Source organism: Anguilla rostrata, chromosome 3 (assembly GCF_018555375.3).
Source record: "Anguilla rostrata isolate EN2019 chromosome 3, ASM1855537v3, whole genome shotgun sequence".
NCBI classification, from domain to species: domain Eukaryota; kingdom Metazoa; phylum Chordata; class Actinopteri; order Anguilliformes; family Anguillidae; genus Anguilla; species Anguilla rostrata.
In genome coordinates this window covers 59,456,039-59,476,683 of record NC_057935.1, presented here as the reverse complement: position 1 = coordinate 59,476,683, position 20,645 = coordinate 59,456,039, and the positions used below count along the sequence as shown (strand labels likewise).

Here is a 20,645-nt window from a genome sequence, read left to right as displayed (position 1 = left end):
ATGCTCAATAAAAAATGTAACTGCACTCGCTGGAAAAATATGTACTTTTCCTGATGGAATGTTTCTTTGAATGAAATGAAGCTTTTTGGTAGGTATTAATGATGTCTGATGTGATGGTCATTGGTGTTACCATTATGAGGAAGTGTTCTGTGGGCTGGGACGGGGAGGAGTGCACATTTCCTGCCTTGTCTGTTTGTGGTGTGTGGTTTTCTCGGCATCCGTTGACACAGATGTGATTAGTTGTGACAAAATGTGCTTTGCCTGTACATACATACCAATTTTTGGCTTAAAAAGGATCTTCTGTGCTGATAGTCTTGCTGCTTTCAATGTGTCAGTCTGAGGGTGGAGTGCAATTTCTGTGAATCTCCTTCGTGACCATGTCTCTGGCTAAAGGATACTTATGAGCATATGGACAGAAATACCTTGAGTGGTTCCATAACTGTCGGGTTTCACTGGCACACAGTTACAAAAGCAAAGTGTGTTCTTATTACTACATGCAAATTCAAATGCACATACCCTTATGGAGTGATAACTTGTTAAAAAGGATGGTGTAAATGATGGTTTGAAGCATTCATAGAAAAGTAGATCTATAATTCCTGGTAAGGGCGATATAGCTCAGGAGGTAAGACCGATTGTCTGGCAGTCGGAGGGTTGCCGGTTCAAACCCTGCCCTGGGCATGTCGAAGTGTCCTTGAGCAAGACACCTAACCCCTAACCTCTAACTGCTCTGGCGAATGAGAGGCATCAATTGTAAAGCGCTTTGGATAAAAGCGCTATATAAATGCAGTCCATTTACCATTTACCATTTAAAATTATATTGATCAGGCAGTTTTGTACCAGGAAACTCCTCAGCAGGAATTCCAGCACTTAGCACTGTGGTGGGACACACTGTGACTCCAGCAGCACACTGGGTATGTTTGTATTGGAGTGTGAATTGAGACATTAAAGCAAGAGGAGAGCCACGTAGCTGTAGATGACATCATCCATGTTACAGTGCACTATTAAAGATCTGGAAATAGATGGAGAGAGCAACAGTCATGAATCCGGTACTCCTGTATCAATAATTTAAACTTCTAAACCGCAGACGGTCGTTAATGCATATTACCGGATGCTTGACATCTATTACTGACGCACTATCCACAGCATGTTTAAACAACATACACTCTTTGCTAATCACCAATGTGCAAGATCATGACCACATTGAGGCCTCTTGTGGGGCAGGTGCTCAAAGTGAGAAAAGGTACACCAACCTAGAAAAGCTGTAATGATAATAATGCAAAACTGAATTTCTAAAATCAAATCAGAGGGGCACATTGGGCACATGGGCACATGCCTGTCCTTGATCCTTCTCAAGTGTCTCTAACAGAATGATACCATAGCTGCACTTTTATGGATTCCATTAACATTTTTGGTCAAGGAAATGCCCATTAGGCTTGTCATTAATGTTGAACTGGTTAATCACAGACAGACTGGTCACAAGTACAGAGACTGTTTACCGTGCGACTATAATTAAACCCATTTCTGCTTCCCAATTCACTTCCTTCCTCAATTCCAAACAGTGATTTGAAGTTAAGATGAATCTTTGCATAGGACTTTTTGAATACATTTTCACAGTTGAAGAAAAACATTGTCTGTACTTCATGAAACAGGAAACAGTTAAACCACCTGGTACTATTTTCTCTCTCTTACTCTTTCTTTCTTTCTCTCTCTCTCTCTCTCTTTCGCTCTCTCTCTCTCTCTCTCTCTCTCTCTCTCTCTCTCTCTCTCTCTCTCTCTTTCTTTCTCTCGCTCTCTGTCTTCACCTTTGTTTCAAAGCCAAGGGGCTGGGCTAAACTGCTGGAGCAAGGCAGGAAGTTTATAAAAAGAAGTTATCCTGTGTGTGCATTGGTTTTTTGTGCATTCAGATCCCGCTCATTTCAATCTGCACTCACCACTCCCCAGGCTGTAAGGTAAGCTTCATAAACATCTACTTGTGCAGTTTTACTTTATTTTTTCCCTCCACCAAAAAGGATTTGGTAAAGGGCTCTTTTGAAAAGCTTCTCGTCAAGCTTAGCAGATTGGTTTGTTTGGTGCCTATAACCAAAGAAAACAAAGAAAAGCAGAGATTGATCTGTACTCGGTTATTTGCAGTAATTTATTGACTTATCTTTAAATAAATGTATTTATTTATCTTAAATAACTCCTTTGAGCATCTTTATACTTGGATTCCTTCCTCTTTATCTTTCATATCCCACCATTTTCTCAAATGAGAAAATAGTGGGAAATGCTTGAGTTTGGAGGGAAAAGAAACTCAGTCTTCACCTGATGGACCTCACTTTCTCTCGCTCTGTCAGTCTGCATATTCTATACTCTCATATTTCCCTCTCTGATTAAGAGCACATGCGGACCTGATGCCTCAGTGATCCTGCCTCGCTATCGCTGACCCCAGTCTCCCCGTCTCTCCCCTGTTCCGGCCACCAGTGCTGCTCCACTGCCCAAGGCCAAAGGAGGCAGCCTGCTGTGTATCTCTGCCTCTGGCTATCTATCTGTCTTTTGTTTAACTTCTGCAGTGGGGAGGAGGCAGGCAGGCGCACTAATTATCCCTGTGGTGTTTAGCGCTGGTCAGGAACCCGACTCTGCCCCCACAGGGCGTCCTCTCGATGGGCACTCAGATTATTGTCCCAGCTCCAGTTACCTCCTGCATATAAGCTAACCAGGCCAGGCAGGCACCAACACAACTGTTCACTGATTCACTCAGACACACACAAACAAGCGGGCAAAATGGAGCCAGAGTCAGGTACCGTGCCGGAGCTAACCGAGGGGATCTTGCAGTTAAGTGGACCCAGGCTTTTTTTGCCTTTACTTACTCTTCACGATGCGTTCGCCTCCTACCACACAGGTCTCAGCGTTGTAACCCTAGTACCTTGCCTTTATGCACGCATCATGTCTCTTTCCTGTTTTGCTTGTGTCGCCACTTCTGCCTTTGACCTGTGTTTAAACACTGTGCTCTGTTTTAGGTCACAAGATATTTGTGCCTTTCATTTGCCTTGACAATATATGGATTTCTTTTGTACACTGGTGTCATCATTATTGATGATGGGAGTGCTTGCAATGGCTACTCTATAAAAGGTCATGTCTTTAAAGCTATTTGATTGAGTTAATTTCTGTCCATTTCAAACCAGGACGTTAGACAAGAGGTAGATGTCAGTGGTTTGCATCCAGCTTTGTTTTTAATTTTGGTCTTTCACTGTCTGTGGTTATTGCCCTGTGTCATACTGACGTGCCAGGTGGTTAAGACACAGCCACGTCAGTAGGGACAGATGAGATGTTGACATGTTACGTGGTGTAGGTTCTCATCTGTGGCTCGCCACCACTGTCAACCTGTCAGGCTCTTCCCTCCAGTTCCTGCTGCCCTGGTCTCTGTTGACATCCTTGTGTGTGCTGAATTGCCATGTTCATGTCCTGAAGAGCCTTCACTAAAGTGTACAGCATCTGTCATAACATAGGCTTACATGGCTAGTTTAAACATTGAATAAACACACCGATGGTCTGGGTTGTCTGCTCTGCTCTGAGGAGACCTGACTCCCAAAGAGAGAGTGGGACACAAGGGTTAATGTACTTGCACTCTTCGAAGGCTTTTCTGTGAAAGGAGGGTGAGTCAGAGTGGGAGTTTCTATGGATACTGCTCAAATAGTCACACACTCAAACAGAAGGGCGGATACCTGGCTCAGCGAGGTTTGCACGAACCTGTGTCTAGGCAAAGATAAGGCTGACTGCTGTGACTGTCTTTCAATGAACCATGCAATTATAAATATATATAGAAACACTTTATATCCATAATTCATCAAATAAACTCTTTCTGAAATTTTTCTGAGTGTACATACAATTTAACCTATGTAAAATGTACATGACAGCAAACATACTCTCCAAATATCGCTGTACTGTTTTAGCAGTTAGAGAAAATGTAAGATTTACAGACGATACCCTAAATGAAATGAGTACTCAGTGGGTTAGCTGGGATTTTTCAGATATTCGGGCTGAGTCATACAGTATGATGAATCAATTTAATGTTCCCATGGAGACTGCCACACACACAATGGCACTGTCAGCACCACAATTTGAAGAGGATTCTCAATTTATTAATGCTAATACCAAAGAGAGATCTTTTCCTTGACCTTTAATTGAAAGAGGCCTAAGAATGGACTCTTCAGAAAGAATTCAGAAACTCTGAGAAAGGATTAAGAGACTTTGGGTTTTTTCACACCATACAGTTAGGTTTGTCTATGTTGTGAACACCATTTAATGCTTAGGGCGTGTTACATTCTTTGCTAATCCAAAATGCAGTGCCTTTAGCAATATCTCTAAACACCAATTTCCAGAAATCTGTGTTCTTCTGTTCATAGAAAATCTGACAATATATTTTGATGAATCGTTGAGAAATGAAATGGAAAATGCTGCACACAGCCTGTGGCTGGTAGTTCCTTAGGGCGGTACGCAGTTGGCGATTGCGTCACTCAGGGAATAGGAGGGTTCAGCTGGATAGGGTTCTGCATGCATGACTATCTAGCGACCCCTGCTGGTCAATCAGGCACCTGTGGATTGCAGTCAAAGCCGCATACAAAAGGTCTTCCTCTGGCTTTCGCTGGAACTTTGCTGTAGTCTGCAGTGTGGAAAAGAAGCAGCTAGTGACAGCAAACCACAGTTGTGGCTACACAATGTCTACACTACACTCTCCCGAATTGGCAGTGGGGATGTGCGCATGAACTCGGCTGTCGTTGCAGATGATTGGCTGTTCCAAATTGGGGTGGCAATTGGATATGCTCAGCCCCATATTGGACACCAAATTTTTGAAAAAAATGTAATAGAAATTAAACAATTCTGCAAAATGAGATGATCCGTGCAGGAGGCAGTGTGAGACGTAGTCTGACTCACCCGTGGATACAGCTATGCAATGACATTAATTATGGGGTACCTGCGCAATCTCGTATCTTGGAGAACCTAGTGGGGGGATTCCATAACAATGATGCAATCAACTGCCCAGTTTGGTTGTTCCCATTGCGCAGTCCCCTTCTTAAATTCTGCTTCTGTCTTCTTGTCTACTTCCTTCTCCCTTCCTGTTTTTGCTTCTTTCCTTAATTCATTCAGTCTGCCTCCATGGTCAATTTAATCATGTATGTTAACCTCTATCTCTGCTCCCACTTTTACCTCCTGACTTTAATTTCCTCTCACTTCAAATCTTCCCTGAGTCATTTTCTTTTGCTTCCCTGGACACGATTCTCTTCTTGTTACTTCTGTCTCTTCTGCTCTTGACCCTGGTCCCTCTCTCCCCTCCTGACCTCCCTCTGTCCTCTGTCCCGTACAGAATGCAACCTTTCCAGGCAGCTCCAGGTCAGTTTGGGCCCGAGGCCAGGGAACCAGGGCTACGAGGCTGGAGGGTGGAGAAGATGAAGGCCGTTCCACTGAAACCCTCCGAGCTGGGGGCCTTCTTCAACGGGGACTCCTACCTGGTGCTGAGCAACAGAGGAGAGGAGGGGGCTGATCTGCACATGTGGCTTGGTGGGTTGCGTGGGGGGTTCCCTGCCCAGGTATGAATAGAGACTGAGAGAGAAGGGTGCTAGTAAGTACAGATGGATTAGTGCATGAGAGAGAGGGGTGGCAGGGCAATGCTTTCTCAATCCCAGCTGTACGGACTCCTAAGAAAAATGGATACTGTATTATTTTCAGATTTTCCATCAGAGAGCTTTGGTGAGCCAAACTGTATTTAAGATGAATGGGCCTCATTCACAAAACTTCTCAAATTTTTTTTACATTTGTTCTTAAAAAAAATCACCAATATGGGATTCATGACATTTCTGCAGACCTTTGTTTTTGTGCGTGTCACAGGTGTATGAGATTATGAATGCCGGCTGTTTGTAAATTTTATGCGTAATCCATTTCATGCGATTTGCGATTACAGCATAAGAAATAAATGATGAATGTCGAAATGCTTTTAGAAACGTTCTTACACGCAGTTTACGATCAAATGTAAACGTACACATGTTTCATGAATGAGGCCCAATGTTTCTAAATATTGTGGCTAGCAACATCACTCGCGAGAAAAATAGGCTGGATGCTATAGTTTTAAAATATTATATGCAATAGTTATTCCCCTAAACACAAGCACAGTCTTAAGACATCCTTGCTTTCAAATAAATTGTGACAGGGACTGTGCCATCACCAGTATTAGGGATGCAACTTGAAAATGTACTGTTGTAAATAAAACATACTGCAGAGAGAGAGAGAAGGAAAGGTGAGCCTGTGAGACCTAGGTAATGGCATGCTGTTGGAGCGACACACAGATGGAGGGAAGGAGGGAGCAGGATGAGTGGGATGAGCAAATGGTATAGAAAGAGAGTTGGGATGAGAAAGAGAGAGAGAGATAGAAAGAGGGAAGTGTCCCAGGGGAAAAAAGGGAAGGGCAGATTTTGCCATGGCCATTAAAATTTCACGAGCTCTGTTACAGTGCTCAGATGTAGCTGTTGTTTCCATCATGTATCCGGTGATTAGGTAACACTAAGCTGATTGTCATCACAAGGAAAGCCCATTAAGTCCTCCCGCACTCCCCCTTTTCCCTCGTTCTCTTCGCTCCAGGTGAGAAGTCCTCGCGTGACGAGCAGGTGGCCTGCGCCATGTTGGCGACACAGCTGGACAACTTCCTGGGCGGGGACCCTATCCAGCATCGGCAAGTCCAGGGCTACGAGTCACCTGAGTTCATGAGCCTCTTTCCCAGAGGAGTCAGCTATAAGGTAGGCTTGCTGGGAGTCAAGAGCAGTGGTACACAAGTAGGATAAATAACTAACCACCACTGTGGACAATGACGGTGCCACTGCGACTCCATATGCAAAAATATATTGGTTTTGGAGTGGATCATTGTAAGAAGCAATAATTTGTGTCTTCCTACCTATGTTATGATGGGATGCTCACACTCAAAGGTGTTGCGTCTTATTCTTGTAGGAGGGCGGTGTGGAGTCAGGGTTCCGCAAGACACCATGTGGTTCTGGTCCAGTCCACAGGTTGTACCAGATCAAGGGCAAGCGGAATATTCGAGCTAAGGAGGTTGAGCTCACCTGGGCAAGTTTTAACAAGGGAGACTGCTTCATTCTTGACATGGGAGAGGTAAGAGCCACGAGTAGAAGGCAGACAAAGTGAGAAAATGCTCAGAGTGAGAGATCCAATTTCCTAGCTCTAGGCCTACCAAAAGCTACTCTCTTATGTGAAATGTTTTTTGATTTGGTCTTCAGATTTGGACATTTGGACATAATGTTTAGTTGATTATATGAAGAGTCGTGCATGTATTTCTTTTATGTCTGTGCTATCTACCTTTGATGTTTGAATGAAATTGCAGCCCATGGGGGTTAAAGGATGTGAGTCATCAATGCTGATTATTTTACTGTGCTAGTGTCAAAGCTAAAGAATTGAAGCACGCTCGTGATCTTTACTATGATAGCTCCATTTGTTGTACTATTTGTGTATCTTCCCTTTAGAGCATGTGGTGACATTGTCTGTACTTCATGTAACAGGAAACAGTTAAATTACCTGTTACTATTTTCTCTCTCTTACTCTTTCTCTCTCTCTCTCTCTCTCTCTCTCTCCTTCTCTGTGTGTACATGAATCTTGTCCAGACCATTATTTCCTGGATTGGCTCCCAGGCCAACGTCTTTGAGAAACAGAAGGTGCGTGAGATCGCAACCCTGATTCGTGACACAGAGAGGCATGGGAAGGCCCGCATCACAGATGTCAATGAAGGAGAGGAAACACCAGAGATGCTGAAGGTGAGGTCACCCATGCCCTGAAACATTTGCATCAACCAAACAACCTATCTACTGTACATCAGTGCAAGCCTGTTTTCAAGCTGACTCACAAAATGATCAATGTCAGCAGCTATAGTTGCTATAAGTCAAATCAGATTTTTCATCTTCACTAAGCTGTTTGACTGTACATATTGTGCCATTTTTTTACCCCTTAAAATGATTAAATTTAACTATTGAAATTAATGCTCTGCATTGGCTACATCAACCTCTACCTCCAGAATCAAGGTGACACTTTAAATGTGACCTTGGACTATGAGTAATCTAGATTCTATGCTGCATTTATGCATACAGGGCATTCTTATGAATAAAATGTAACAATTACAAATTTGCCATGGGAGATTGCAGACCCTTCATTCCCTGTAAAAAAATTAAATATATTGTGCCCATTTGAAGTAGACTGAGAGGCAGAGGGACAAAGCATTCAATACATTCAGGGTTACACCAAATGTTATCTGCCCAATTGACATTTTATGAGTTGAAAAATAAAAAATGAAATCTTTAAATATCTTTAACATTCAACCTTAATGTTATTCCATGCCCACCCTTTTATGGTAATTGGCAGGTGCTGGGTCCAATGACAGGTCTGAAAGAGGAAAACTCCGAAGCTGACTCCGAAGCTGACTCCAAAGCTAGCTCTGCCTCTCTGTACAAGGTGTGTGCAACCTGTTTAACACCACTGATGCATTAGATGTAGTGATGCCTCAAAATGTGGAATATCTAGTTGTGGACTACTCTATTAATGGATACAGATAAGCAGCAGGTTTGCACACTTTTACAACACATTCTCATCACATTCCATGGATTTGCATTGTCTACTGGCATCTCATTTCAGGTGTCTGATGCCACAGGATCAATGAAGCTGACCAAAGTGTCAGAGAAAAGCCCATTTCAGAAGGACCTCCTGGTGCGTGATGACTGCTTTATCCTGGACAATGGAAACAATGGCAAGATCTTTGTCTGGAAAGGTGAGATGAGAGGGGAATGCAGAGAAAAGGAATACGTTTATTATGTTTTTGGAATAGAACTACAATTTTTAAAAAAATTAACTTTACTGATTAGCTGGTGTTGTTGTTTCTTAGGGAGTGGAGCCAATGCAGAAGAGAAGAAAGAGGCTCTAAAGATGGCTGATGACTTCATCCAACAGATGAACTATCCCAAGATGAAAACACAGGTGATTGTCAGTCCTTTGTTACCATTATACTCCATTAGTGTAAAAGATTTGAATGGTAAAAAAATCATATTTAGACCCATTTTCAAAGAAAAACTGCATCAATCAAAATATTGACAGATATTTTGAAAAACACATTGTACAACATTTACATAAACTTCTAAAGATTCTAATGGAAATATCTTACATTTTTGCAATGTAAGTTGTAGGACTTTACTTGGAGTTCCCTATAATATATTTTAATTCATGGCAATCATCAAGAGCTCTTGTCTCATAACTGTCCGACAGCTTTGTAGAGGTGGAGATATCTGAGTGACAGTGTGCTATGCATGTTTTTACAGGTGGAGATCCTTCCCCAGGGCAGAGAGAGGGTCATTTTCAAGCAGTTCTTTAAGAACTGGGACTGAAGTCACCCATAACCAAAGCATTTCCATGCATGTCCCACCTTCGTCAAATAAACAGCAAGCAATATTATTCTTACTGATGTCATGTTTAGTCCCACCAAAAATCACCTTTGTATGTTTGTGTGTGTGTATGCATGTATATATATATATATATATATATAAATTGAGCATGCCTACACAAGCATACAATGAACTCCCATCATGGATGAAATACAACCCCATCATGGTTTGTTTTACAAATGTGATGATCACATTGAGAGTTTACAGTGCCCTCTGGTGTTTACTATCGTCATAACTTTTATTTTAAAGTGCGCCAAGATTATTTACTGCATAGATTACAGTGAGTTTTTTTTACATATTTGTTTTACAGTAATACTGTTTCTGAATATACAGTAGCAGACCTACAGCAAATACAATAAAAATTATTATTGTGCACTCTATATTCAAGCTTCAGTGCATGATTCAACTTCCAGAACAATAAAGTCACGCTCAGGGAAGTCTCTCAACTTTGAATTCAAGGATGTTTTATTTGTGCAATTAGTGTATGTATGGCTTTGACATTGTAATGCAGATAATGTATAATCCATAACCGGTAAATTTGTTTATAGCAGGTTAATGTAAAACATGAAGATATAACATTAATTGAATCAATACATTGGAGAGTAACCTGGAGAATTTAATGTTTACTTGGGTGCATAGCTTTGCAAATGCCCTACACCATTCTCACCTGCATAATTATACATGCAGGAGGTTTAAGTCATGCTTAGCTCATTTAGTATTATTCTAGTGACTGAATGGGTTCCACACATCTCATTCATGTATTGTAATGGGGTGGAATATGTTTTTTTTAATGTTTTGACCAAAGATTAAACAGTATGTTACATTTTGAATAGCTGTTATGGCATATTCTCTGCAAACTTTAAAAAATATACAGTATCTGATGTCCTAAGGACATCCTACAAAATATGCTTGATAAGGTCTCTACAGCGTAAGGTCAAAGGCCAACTTTTTGATTTAATGAAAATTTGTGCCAGTGTCCATTAGATTTTGAGATTGCACAAAATACCAGAACCTATCTCTATGCAGGACGTCAGTATTTTTCAAAAGAAATCAGGATCAAGTGGGCCACATTCACAGACATTTTGCACTGTACTATCTAGCCCTTTATTTCTGGGGCAACCAGTCAGTCACAACTCATAAATGACTGTTTGAGGCCTTCATAATCATCATGTGGTCTGTTGCATAACTACCTTGTAAATACCAATTGGTAGCCTCCTTGCTGCGGAGGTCAAAATCAAGCTTTAAGAAAACTTCAGTTGTTTGTTCCATGTGGCTCTTATGTCAGCTGTGATTTATAGACCAATCAATTAAACCAAATCTTTGTATATATTAGAAACCACCATCTGTTTCCTGTAAATGCCATTCAGAAAATACCTTAATGTTTATCTCTGCTTATCTATCATATATTGAGGCATGCATCTTTATGGGTGAATTTATATGATTGTTACTGTGCCTATCTCTAGCTCTAGTGGTGTTTGTTTTCCATGTGCAATGCATTAGTGACAGGCGAAAAGCGTCTGCCAAATGAATATAATGCAAATTGTTAACTTCAATTAACATCATGCTCCAACAGGACCCTGCAGGACCCTGTCTAACTTGGAAAAGTGGTCTGGGTAAAGGAACATGGCTCTTCATGCTCAAAACTTAGTTCTGTAAACAGGAATAAAGCAGTTCTCCAATTGTTCATATATAATGTGAGCTTCATAATCTTTTGGGCTTTTGTTCTTTATTTGGCTCTGTGCTCCACATTTTTTAGGTGTGTAATCAAACAATTCACATGTAGTAAAAGTGCAGATTTTCAGCTTTTATTTTAAAAAGTTATACATTTTGGTTTCACCATGAAGAAACGACAGCACTTGTATAATTCTCCCATTTCAGGGCATCATAATGTTTGGAACAAATGGCTTCACAGGCGTATCTGATTGGTCAGGTGTGTTCAATTGCCCACTTAGTTCAGGTATAAGAAAGCTTATAGTATCTAGTCTGGCTTCTGGGCTTTTGATTGCCTTTGGAGTCTGTTATTGGTATTTGGCAACATGAGGAATGTCAAGGAAGCCATCATGAGGCTGAGAAATAAGAAAAGAAACAGTCAGACATAGACAAATTGAGTGGTAAGCTCAATACTAGAGACCAAAAGAAACTGCCCACTACCCAAAGCATACCCCCCCCCCCCCATCTGTGAAACAGGGTGGTGGGGGTGTTATGGTTTGGGTATGTATGGCTGCCACAAGTACTATGCCAGAATGATAATTGATAGTGTAACTGCTGATAGCAGCAGGAGAATGAATTCTGGAGTGCACAGAAACATTTTATCTGCACAAGTTCAACTAAATACCTCCGAACTCATTGGACCGTGCTAAATCTACAGGAAGACAATGACTTTAACCTCATCTTCATTATTTTATTCCAAATCCAATGTGCTGGAGTGGAGGGCTAAGACAACATAAGTTTTGTCACTGTCCAAATACTTATAAAAGGCACTGTACATCCTCTGTGTTAATTTGCAATGGCAGTATGGAATTATATGCTGATAAACTCCCTAATAAACATCTACATTCTCAGTCTGCTGGGAAGTTACACTTAATGGAAAGCAATATAAATATCAGTATAGACACTGGAATAATGGAAAGTATCACTATATTTCTATATAGTCAATCCACCCCCTCTAAGTAAGCAGGTAATTTATAGACATTTGAGCTCATAATTTTTGAACTGCTCGAATTGCTTCCTTACTTGAACTGCTGTGTCCTTCCGGTACTCTTATTCCTGGCAAGACAATGACGGTAAGTTGTTCATATGGTTAAGTGCTTCGTGGTAAGTGGTTATCACACAGAGTTAGTGTTCCCAGATCTTTCTGGAATTATGTATCATCTTTTCATCCGAGGGCATGGCAGATTTCATATTCTGAGTCATAATTTATGATTAAGAAACATGTGTGGGTGTGTGTGTGTATGTGTTTGTGTGTGCGTGTGTGAGAGTGTGTGTGTCTCCAAGGAGATGGAGCATTAAAGAATTTCAACTGGGTTATTCTCCCCCCTCATTCCCTATATATTACACCTCTACCTGTAGCTGGGAAAAGTCCAAAGGTCTTACATTGTTAGCTCGTAATAAAACCTGTTGATGCTCACAGTTTACTGTCCAGTCTTTCAGGAGTCAAGACCGCACACTAGCCTCTCTCCTCACTAAGGGTAAGCCTACAGTTTAATTATTATATAGAGTGGCCAACTCTGAAGCCACATAGTCAACACCACCCTTCTCTGTCTATTATCCTCTGTGCTTTCTGCCTGTCTGAATATGAAAAAATAAAATACATGTTTTTTGGTAAAATCAGCTTTATGAACTGATTGATTGGATCCATTGGAAGTCATCTGTCTAGAATGTGCTTTTTTTTAGAGTTGAAGGAATCATGAAGGATCCTGTAGTTTGTAAGTCTAATGCTAATTTAGATACCTAGATACCTAGATAGTTTTCCTAGATACCATGTTGTAAAGGTACGTCTATCCATCTACCACACAGATACATCATGTCACAAAGCAAGGTTACAAAATTCGAGATGAAGGGCATCCTTAAGGAGAAGACTCTTAGTAAGTCCTGAATTTCTGTGTTCCAATAATCAACTTTTCTGAATATTAATTTCCTTTTTTTATTGTATATTATATTTCACTTCCTTAAAGAAGAAAACTTTTTTGTTTGAATAGGTGATAGTTGCTTTCGTTGGGTATGAAATATAGTGCGTGATTTTCTATTTCAGCAAATGGGTCTGTAGAACTCATACTAGTGAACATTACTAAGGTAATGAATTGGTTAATTTATAGTCCTGTCACTTCAGTTTCAGAAAGTCTTGAGATAATCTGTATTTGAAATGTTTGTTGTAGCAATGTGTTTATCCTGAGCTGAATAATTCAGCTGAAAATATTGCAGTGTTTTCCAGGAACTATATATTTGTTGTGTTGCTATAGTATGCATGCATGTTATTATTATAATTTTTTACACTATAAACTTGCATTTACTTGTGAGTTGAATGTTAGTTAAACAGAGGCATTTTTATGTTTAAGGGGAAGTGAATGATCTCAATAAGACTCTGTAGTATAAAGGAGGAGTTTATGATAGCTGCAATAATTGCAGTTTTGGCTGTAATTTGGATGACAGTAGTGGGGGAAATGGGTAAGATTGCTCTGACCTTCCCCTGCCTTGTCACCACAGAGCTCCATTGCTCTAAATTGAAATTTGAGAGCACAGCCCAGAGCAATTCCATCGGAGCCGTGCGATGGACCCTCCCCGAGGAGAATGTGCAAGCCCATAGCTCTGTTCCCAGCAGCCACTTAAAGAGCACCACCAGCTCCACCCGTCCACAGGTGCGCAAACAGGAAGAAAGCAAGGGGAATTTTTTTGCATGACCTATCTGCTCTCAATGCCATAGTTGGAGGTTACAGTTTAACTGCAATCATCGTACCAGTGTAATGAGCATACATACAGTATATGATGCTTTTTGGCAATGACGTTTCATGATTTTTAACATATGGTGATGTTGTTGTCATGCCAAAAAATTTTATTGACCATCTAGTTGCAGTGGGAAAGTAAGAGGGGGGTAGAAGAAAGGGGGAGTGGGTGAAAGGGTGGACTGCAATAGAAATAAGATTAAGGAGGAAGCATGAAAAGGGGTGTGGGGCAGCAAACTAGTGAGCAGACAGGAAGTGAAAGTAATATGTGGGCAGTAGAGTGCTAAGCTTGGACTTACTTTACTTCTTGTATTATTCTAATTTGATGAATTTATTGAATGTGTCAACTCTATCTGTCTTCAGCACACCAGGCAGCAGGGCCTTCAGGATCTGCGGAGTTTGGAGGAGTGTGTGAGATTCATAAATCACTGGAAGGAGGAGGTTGTGCGTGTCTGCAAGGTAGGCCTTAATGGAATAGGCTACTTGAGATTGAAAGAGTGCATGAGAGAGGCAGGAGTATAGACAGTGGATGGGAAGAAGCTAAGAGAACAGCATCAAACACAGACACACCATTATGTACAGTTTTATTAACAGATGGGGAGCTCTGTTTCTGATACTGTTATCATTACTAGCTGTCTAGTTTAATCAGGCTAAGCTGGACCAATAATTTTAAAGGTTAAATCATCACTTCTTGTATACTGTTTTATGGGAAATAGTGCCAACATTGCATGGGACAAATTTAGGCAAAACTTGTAATGACTCCATAACCAATTTTCAGAACATACACCATACTTCAATTTTTGCTTGCATTCCCCCAGCAGCTTTTTAAAAAAAAATAGAACACAAATAACAGAAAAATCGATTCGGATTACAGAAAACTGATATTTTTATGAGCAAATTGGTTTTCTGCCCTATGCAAATTGAGACTGAGTGTTATAATAATCAGAGTTTTCATATTCTGAATTCAATTCTCAGACCTAATTGCATAGAATTACCTACTTAACCACCCCCCTCTCTTTACGGGAATTGCCAGCCATTTCTCATCATTGAATAAGCACGCTGTGTGTTGCGTGCAAAAAGATTAAGAGGACAAAGTTGAGACCTGCTGTCTCTATTTTATTGCATTTAGATAAGCATTGCCCAGGGAGACTAGACGGCACAGGTTTAGTATCGCAATACCTGCTCGGCCAATGATGCACCTGCCTTCCCTGGGGGGTGATACTCTAGTGCGTATCACAGTTTACAGCCCTGCAATTTTAATCACACCATATCTGCAGAAGATTTATTAATACGGTCTAAAGGTTGGCAGAGATATAGGGTCAGTGGAACAGACACAGGAGAGTTGAAGTGGCAGGTGCTGGCATTGGGCCTGCTGGAAAACCAAGACCGGGGTTATGAGAGTGTAATTAAGCATCTGGAAGGGAGGGTGTGGTGGGGAGGGGGGGGGGGCGTGGCTATGCTACTCCTGCTGGGTACCTGGAGATATGAAACCCGATGGATGCAGGCGAATCAATCTTCAGTGATAGATTTCTCACACACAGTGTGGAAGCTGCTGAATGGTGTTTGGCCATTGTGTTGCCATTGGCATGTGTCTGTGTGTTTACAGAGTGGCAACAAGGCAGGCGAGGGCACCAGTAAGGAGGAAGCCAGCTTCGCACCCAATGCTGACCCACGTGCTGTGCGCAGCCTTGAGGAGAGCCGGAAACTCATCTTGCAGTGGGCAGACGAGCTCAAAAACGTGGATATGGTGAGATAAGCTGGGAATGATTACTTAAATCTTTTTATTTTATTTAAGCTTTATTCATACAAGTCATCCAACTCAGATAAAATCTAGCACAGACAGAGGTGGAGGGGCAGGAGATAGAGACTGGCATGCATGCCATTTACTGAAAGTTTCAGTAGTGAAATCAGTAATATTAATACATTTCTAAAAGGCACAGATTAGTTAACGCCACAAACAATGCATGTGTACCTGTTTCTCAAAGACTACTAGTTGTCATCCAGTCTTGACATTGTTGATGTCTTACCCCGAGTGGAGACAAATGACCATATGTCCCATTCAGAACCAAAAATGGAACATAAAATAGACTCAGAGAATCAAAGTCTGACCTAACTGGCCATAGTTAGTGATGTAAATCTGTGAAAGAAGCAGCCAACTAAATAAATCAGGAGAAAAAGTAAGAGACAGTTTGGCCTTCTCTACAGCTATGACTGCATGTCATGTCTCCGATTTTCAGCTTTTTAAGCAGTGTCCTTGGAGGCATGAGAGGCGTGAGCTCCAGGAAACAGAGAGCAAAGATGAAAATGAAGACCACAATGAACTGGTGAAACAGACAGTCATGGAATGGGCCAAGGAGCTGCACAGTGTGTCAGAGGTAAAGTGTGTAACTGTCTCTCTAATTAATTTCTGCAGGTAATTTAATCCCTTCATTGAGTTTGTGCGTTGGTTCAGTATAATGCTGGCTGTCTGTCTGTACAGAGCTGCGGGGTGCCAGGGGAAGAGCTGGCTCAGATGCTGCGCATGCTTGGACTGAGGAAGAAGAGGCTGGGAAGCCTCCTTCCTCTTCTAGAGTTCATCACCTGGTCCCTGCTGAAAGAGGACAGCAAGGTTAGTCTCAATGCACCTGCCAAAACACACACACACACACACACAGTTTCTCATTTATAATATTTAAACATTTAGCCTAACTGCCATTCCATGTTTTCAACATTTTTACTTCAGATTGAATCCACTCTGGTTTGTTACCACTCCTTTTTAAGTAGCTCACATCAAATTTACAACATAAAATAACTGTACCTGAGAAATTCTCACATCCCTATACACACCACAGATTCAGCGATTACAACCCTCCTCCAAAGCCTGTTAAATGAACATGTTAAATCGCTAAAGAATTGCAAACGTGAGCTCAGCAATCATGAAACTAAAACAATTTCCATGTTATCTCCTGCCGTTGAAACTTATATAACCAATTTATGTTGAGCTAAATATTGGCCAATTGGGCCACAGCCATTAACAACAAGATCATTCCCACACTTGCGCAATAAATGTTTATGACAGTCATAAATCTCAGCTCAAGGCATCTGTAGCTGTAGCCTCTTTCAAAACTATTTTGATTTTCTGAAAATGCCAGCAAAAACAGGCTATATAATTAAAACAAACATACAAATCTCACATACATTCAAGCAGGAATCACAGCTGTATTAATAAAATTTAATAAAGTGACAAGTGACAGCTGTAGTGATCCCATGAAAAGTGTGTGAAAGAGGTACGATCTGGTTGCTATATGTAATTCAAATAAAAGCACACGAGCATAAAACCCAGCCATTTGAATTCTTTTAAAAATGAAAAATTGCATAACATTTAAGTTGTAATTATTGTGTTGCATTAATGATTAATAGCAGCCAGCTTTTGTTCAAACCTGGACCATATGATAAGCCCCTCAGTATATGCAATAAAACAGGCTGTACAGGACAGGATATGCTGCACATGTAACTGTCACACAAACAGTGGAGTGTCTCTTCGGTCATAGATCTGTGCAGTTTGCAAGGGGCTAAGGTATCAGGTGTTCTTTATTGCGTGTTGTAAAAGCCATAGACTTTCCAAATCAGTGGAATAGTTTGAGAGTGCTTTCATCTTCACACAAAAGAAAACAGCAGCTGATGTGAAGCAGCTGAAGACATCACCATCAGCTGAGCGGTGGTCTCTGTCTCACCAAAGACGTTTTTGCTCTGCAGGCCTTGGGAATTTAGGCACATTTCTACCCCTACTTCTCCGGGCACAAGGCTAGGGTACATAAGGCCTCAAGGGCCAGTCTTATACAGAGCTTTAATTAGCCTAAAGTCTCCAACTGATTTATTTGTAGCTGTAGGTCAGTTTCCATCCCAGCACCATCTTCAGGGAAATAATCAAGGTGAAATCCATTAGCTTTCTCCGACATTCTTCACATCTTCTGACATTCTTCTTCTCTGAGTCTTCACCATATGCCCCCCATCCCTTCTTTAGGACATTGTCCCCCAGCTGTGGCTGTCAGCCAAACAACGCACCTGGAAAGCAGGTGAGACAGCCTCATCTTTTTCGGTGTTGTTCTGTTGGGGGCGCACAGGTGAGAAATGGGTTCTGACTGTACAGCACCCCCCAACCCCCCCCCCCCCCCCCACCCCAAGCTGATATTCCAAGTGTGATGCTTTATTTATCTAATGAAGGTATCTATTCAGAAGCAAGTAATGGGTGAAGTCTTAAACAACATTCAAATGCCTGTCAATCAGTGTCAATTACGTGTTCTAATATTTATTTTTCTTCTGAACAGGGACCCCCAGATACATCCCAAATTCAGGTTAATACATATATATTCTTTGAATTCTTTCGATCTTCAATTTTTGAAATCAGCCTTTTGGTTCTTTGCATTGATGACATCTATCTTGCTCTCTTCTAGTTTGGAGCTGGATCACAAGTGCCGCAGGTAATTATTTTAATTTTCACTAAACGCAATTTTAGCATTTTGAGTTTTCCGTTTAGAAGGTGAAAATGGGTAAAATGTGGCTGACAATGTTTCTTTCCCATTTTGTAGCTGACGTGACTCTGGATCCCATGACCAACCACCCTTGGCTGCTGTTGTCCGATGACTGCAAGAAGGTGCAGGAGGCCTTGTCCGAGAGGGACGTGGCTCCCAGCACGCAGCGCTTCGATGTCTGGCCCTGCGTTCTTGGCTGGGAGGGCTTCTCCTGTGGCCGCCACTACTGGGAGGTGGACCTGGCCAACAATGGCTACTGGAGGGTGGGGCTGACGACTGCCACATCCAAGAGGTGTGGTCGCTTCCCCATGGCCCCGCCACAGGGCTACTGGACCCTGTGGCGCAGCACCCGACAGTTCTACGCCTGCACCAAGCCCGAGACGCCACTCCCCGTGGGACTAGTCCCGCGTAAGTTGGGTGTCTACCTCGACTATGAGGAAGGCCAAATCTCTTTCTACAACGTGGAGAACAAGTCCCACATCTACACCTTCTCTGCCACTTTCAAGGGGAAGCTATACCCTCTATTTGCCCCACTGGATGGCCGAACTCTCATCACGGTCTCCTCTCCAAAATCTGTCGCTGAGTTCTAAAGACCCCCCCCCCCCACTCCCAACCATAGCACACCCTCCCTTTTACACACACACACACACACTGTGAGGTGGTGGCACCTCTCTCTCTGATTTCTGCGAGTTAATTGACCCTGACGAGGGGCAGGTGTATGAGTACTATGGTGAGGTGATAGCACCTCACAGGTATTTGTCTGAGCTATTGTCCTGATGAGGTCAGTGTAGGAGGCCTATATGTAGCCCCTGATTTCTGGGGTTCAGCGCAGACTCATTGTTTGTCAGACTCTTAGTGTGTAGGGGTGTGAGAATCGGCAGAAGTTACCGTGTTGATCAGGGGTGGGCAATTCCGGTCCTGGAGGGCCGGTGTGTGTGCACATTTTTGTTTTCACCAGTTACCCTAGCTAAATGAGCTAACTGGCTGTATACACCAACATTGGTTCACTGATAGATTAGATCACAGCAAAATGTTTCACATGGTGACAAAAGAACAGTCTTCAGTGGTCATTCATGCGCTTATCAAGAAATGTAGCTAAAATGTCAGATGCCATAAATGTTATGGCTAATTAAGTAATTAAGGTCAGAAGTTGCCATGAAAACCAGAAACAGATACGGCCCTCGTTGCCCACCTCTGGTGTTGATCCTATCTGCCTGATTTGATCATCGTTTAGTTTCTTCTCGAGTTGGTTATCTCTCTGCGCTGTGGAGGACATTTCGCCCTCGTCTCTTTAGTTTTCTTTTTGTTTTCTACCCGCCGGGCTGCGAATATCCTTTTTCTTTGTAAGTGACCCCACCTGGTTTTCTAGTGGGGGTTTTCTTTTTGGGCAGCTACGCTGCGGCGGTGTTTAATTTTCTTTAGTTTTCTGAGCCCGCTGACAGAAGTTTCAGTGGGTGGAGAGAGCGATTACTTCGCTCTTTATTATTTGGTTTTTCCCCTTCCCTTTCTATCGCTCAGCGATTTGGTGGTTATCCCTCAGGGTTAACTTTTAGATCCCCTCGGTCCGCAATTGCGTCCCACCCTCCACAACCGTGACACACACATGCATGCATGCACACACACACACACACACACATACATACATACACACACATACACACACACACCAGTACAATAGGCTATTTTTTCTGGACATCCTTTTACATATCACAAAATTAAAAGTGCAATAACTGCATATTTGTAGCTAAAGATATTTTGCCAAATCAAATATCTGGCCTCTGATATAGAATGTTATAATTGAATTTAAAATATGGAGAACAGCTAACTAAATAATTTACATTTGTGTGTATATATTATTATATATACAAAATATATATATATATGGTATATATTAATATAAGAGACAGAGAGAGAAAAACAAATGTGTTTGGACAATCAGTTAAGTCACTGACATACAACTGCAGTACATAGTGTAGGTGTGTACATTTGTATATTTTCTAAACTTGTTACATTTTCTTCTGCTCTGTGTCCAATTTGCTTGTGAACACAATCATAGAAGCTATACTTTCAAAAATATTTACATGTATTTATTCTACTATGTATTTTATATGCTTAACAATTATGCTATACTATATTAAAATCATAATGGCTAATTACTGACCTTTACTGTTCTTGTGTCAGAATTTATCTTGTGACTGACAAAACACAATTGTTTGGGACTTTAGTGCCACTTC

The 20,645-nt window shown here is 41.5% G+C and overlaps 2 protein-coding genes across 3 annotated transcripts; both read left to right on the top strand.

The window, feature by feature from the left end:
• Positions 1-1,791: 1,791 nt before the first annotated feature.
• capgb (capping protein (actin filament), gelsolin-like b) lies at positions 1,792-10,291 on the top strand. 2 transcript variants are annotated; one of them, XM_064328827.1, is made up of 9 exons: positions 1,792-1,949; positions 5,342-5,535; positions 6,610-6,764; positions 6,973-7,134; positions 7,641-7,790; positions 8,392-8,481; positions 8,662-8,794; positions 8,909-9,000; positions 9,339-10,291. In XM_064328827.1, the coding sequence occupies exons 2-9, from the start codon at positions 5,343-5,345 to the stop codon at positions 9,402-9,404; spliced, it is 1,041 nt and encodes a 346-aa protein (XP_064184897.1). In that variant the 5' UTR covers positions 1,792-1,949; position 5,342; the 3' UTR covers positions 9,405-10,291. The 2 variants fall into 2 exon arrangements, with proteins under 2 accessions (XP_064184897.1, XP_064184898.1); XM_064328828.1 differs by lacking the exon at positions 1,792-1,949 and adding an exon at positions 2,684-2,810.
• Positions 10,292-12,567: 2,276 nt separating this feature from the next.
• si:dkey-219e21.2 (butyrophilin subfamily 1 member A1) lies at positions 12,568-19,057 on the top strand. The gene is made up of 11 exons (XM_064329934.1): positions 12,568-12,649; positions 12,978-13,045; positions 13,665-13,816; positions 14,264-14,359; positions 15,507-15,647; positions 16,138-16,275; positions 16,380-16,508; positions 17,904-17,955; positions 18,208-18,234; positions 18,334-18,360; positions 18,469-19,057. The coding sequence occupies exons 2-11, from the start codon at positions 12,985-12,987 to the stop codon at positions 18,999-19,001; spliced, it is 1,356 nt and encodes a 451-aa protein (XP_064186004.1). The 5' UTR covers positions 12,568-12,649; positions 12,978-12,984; the 3' UTR covers positions 19,002-19,057.
• Positions 19,058-20,645: the final 1,588 nt, after the last annotated feature.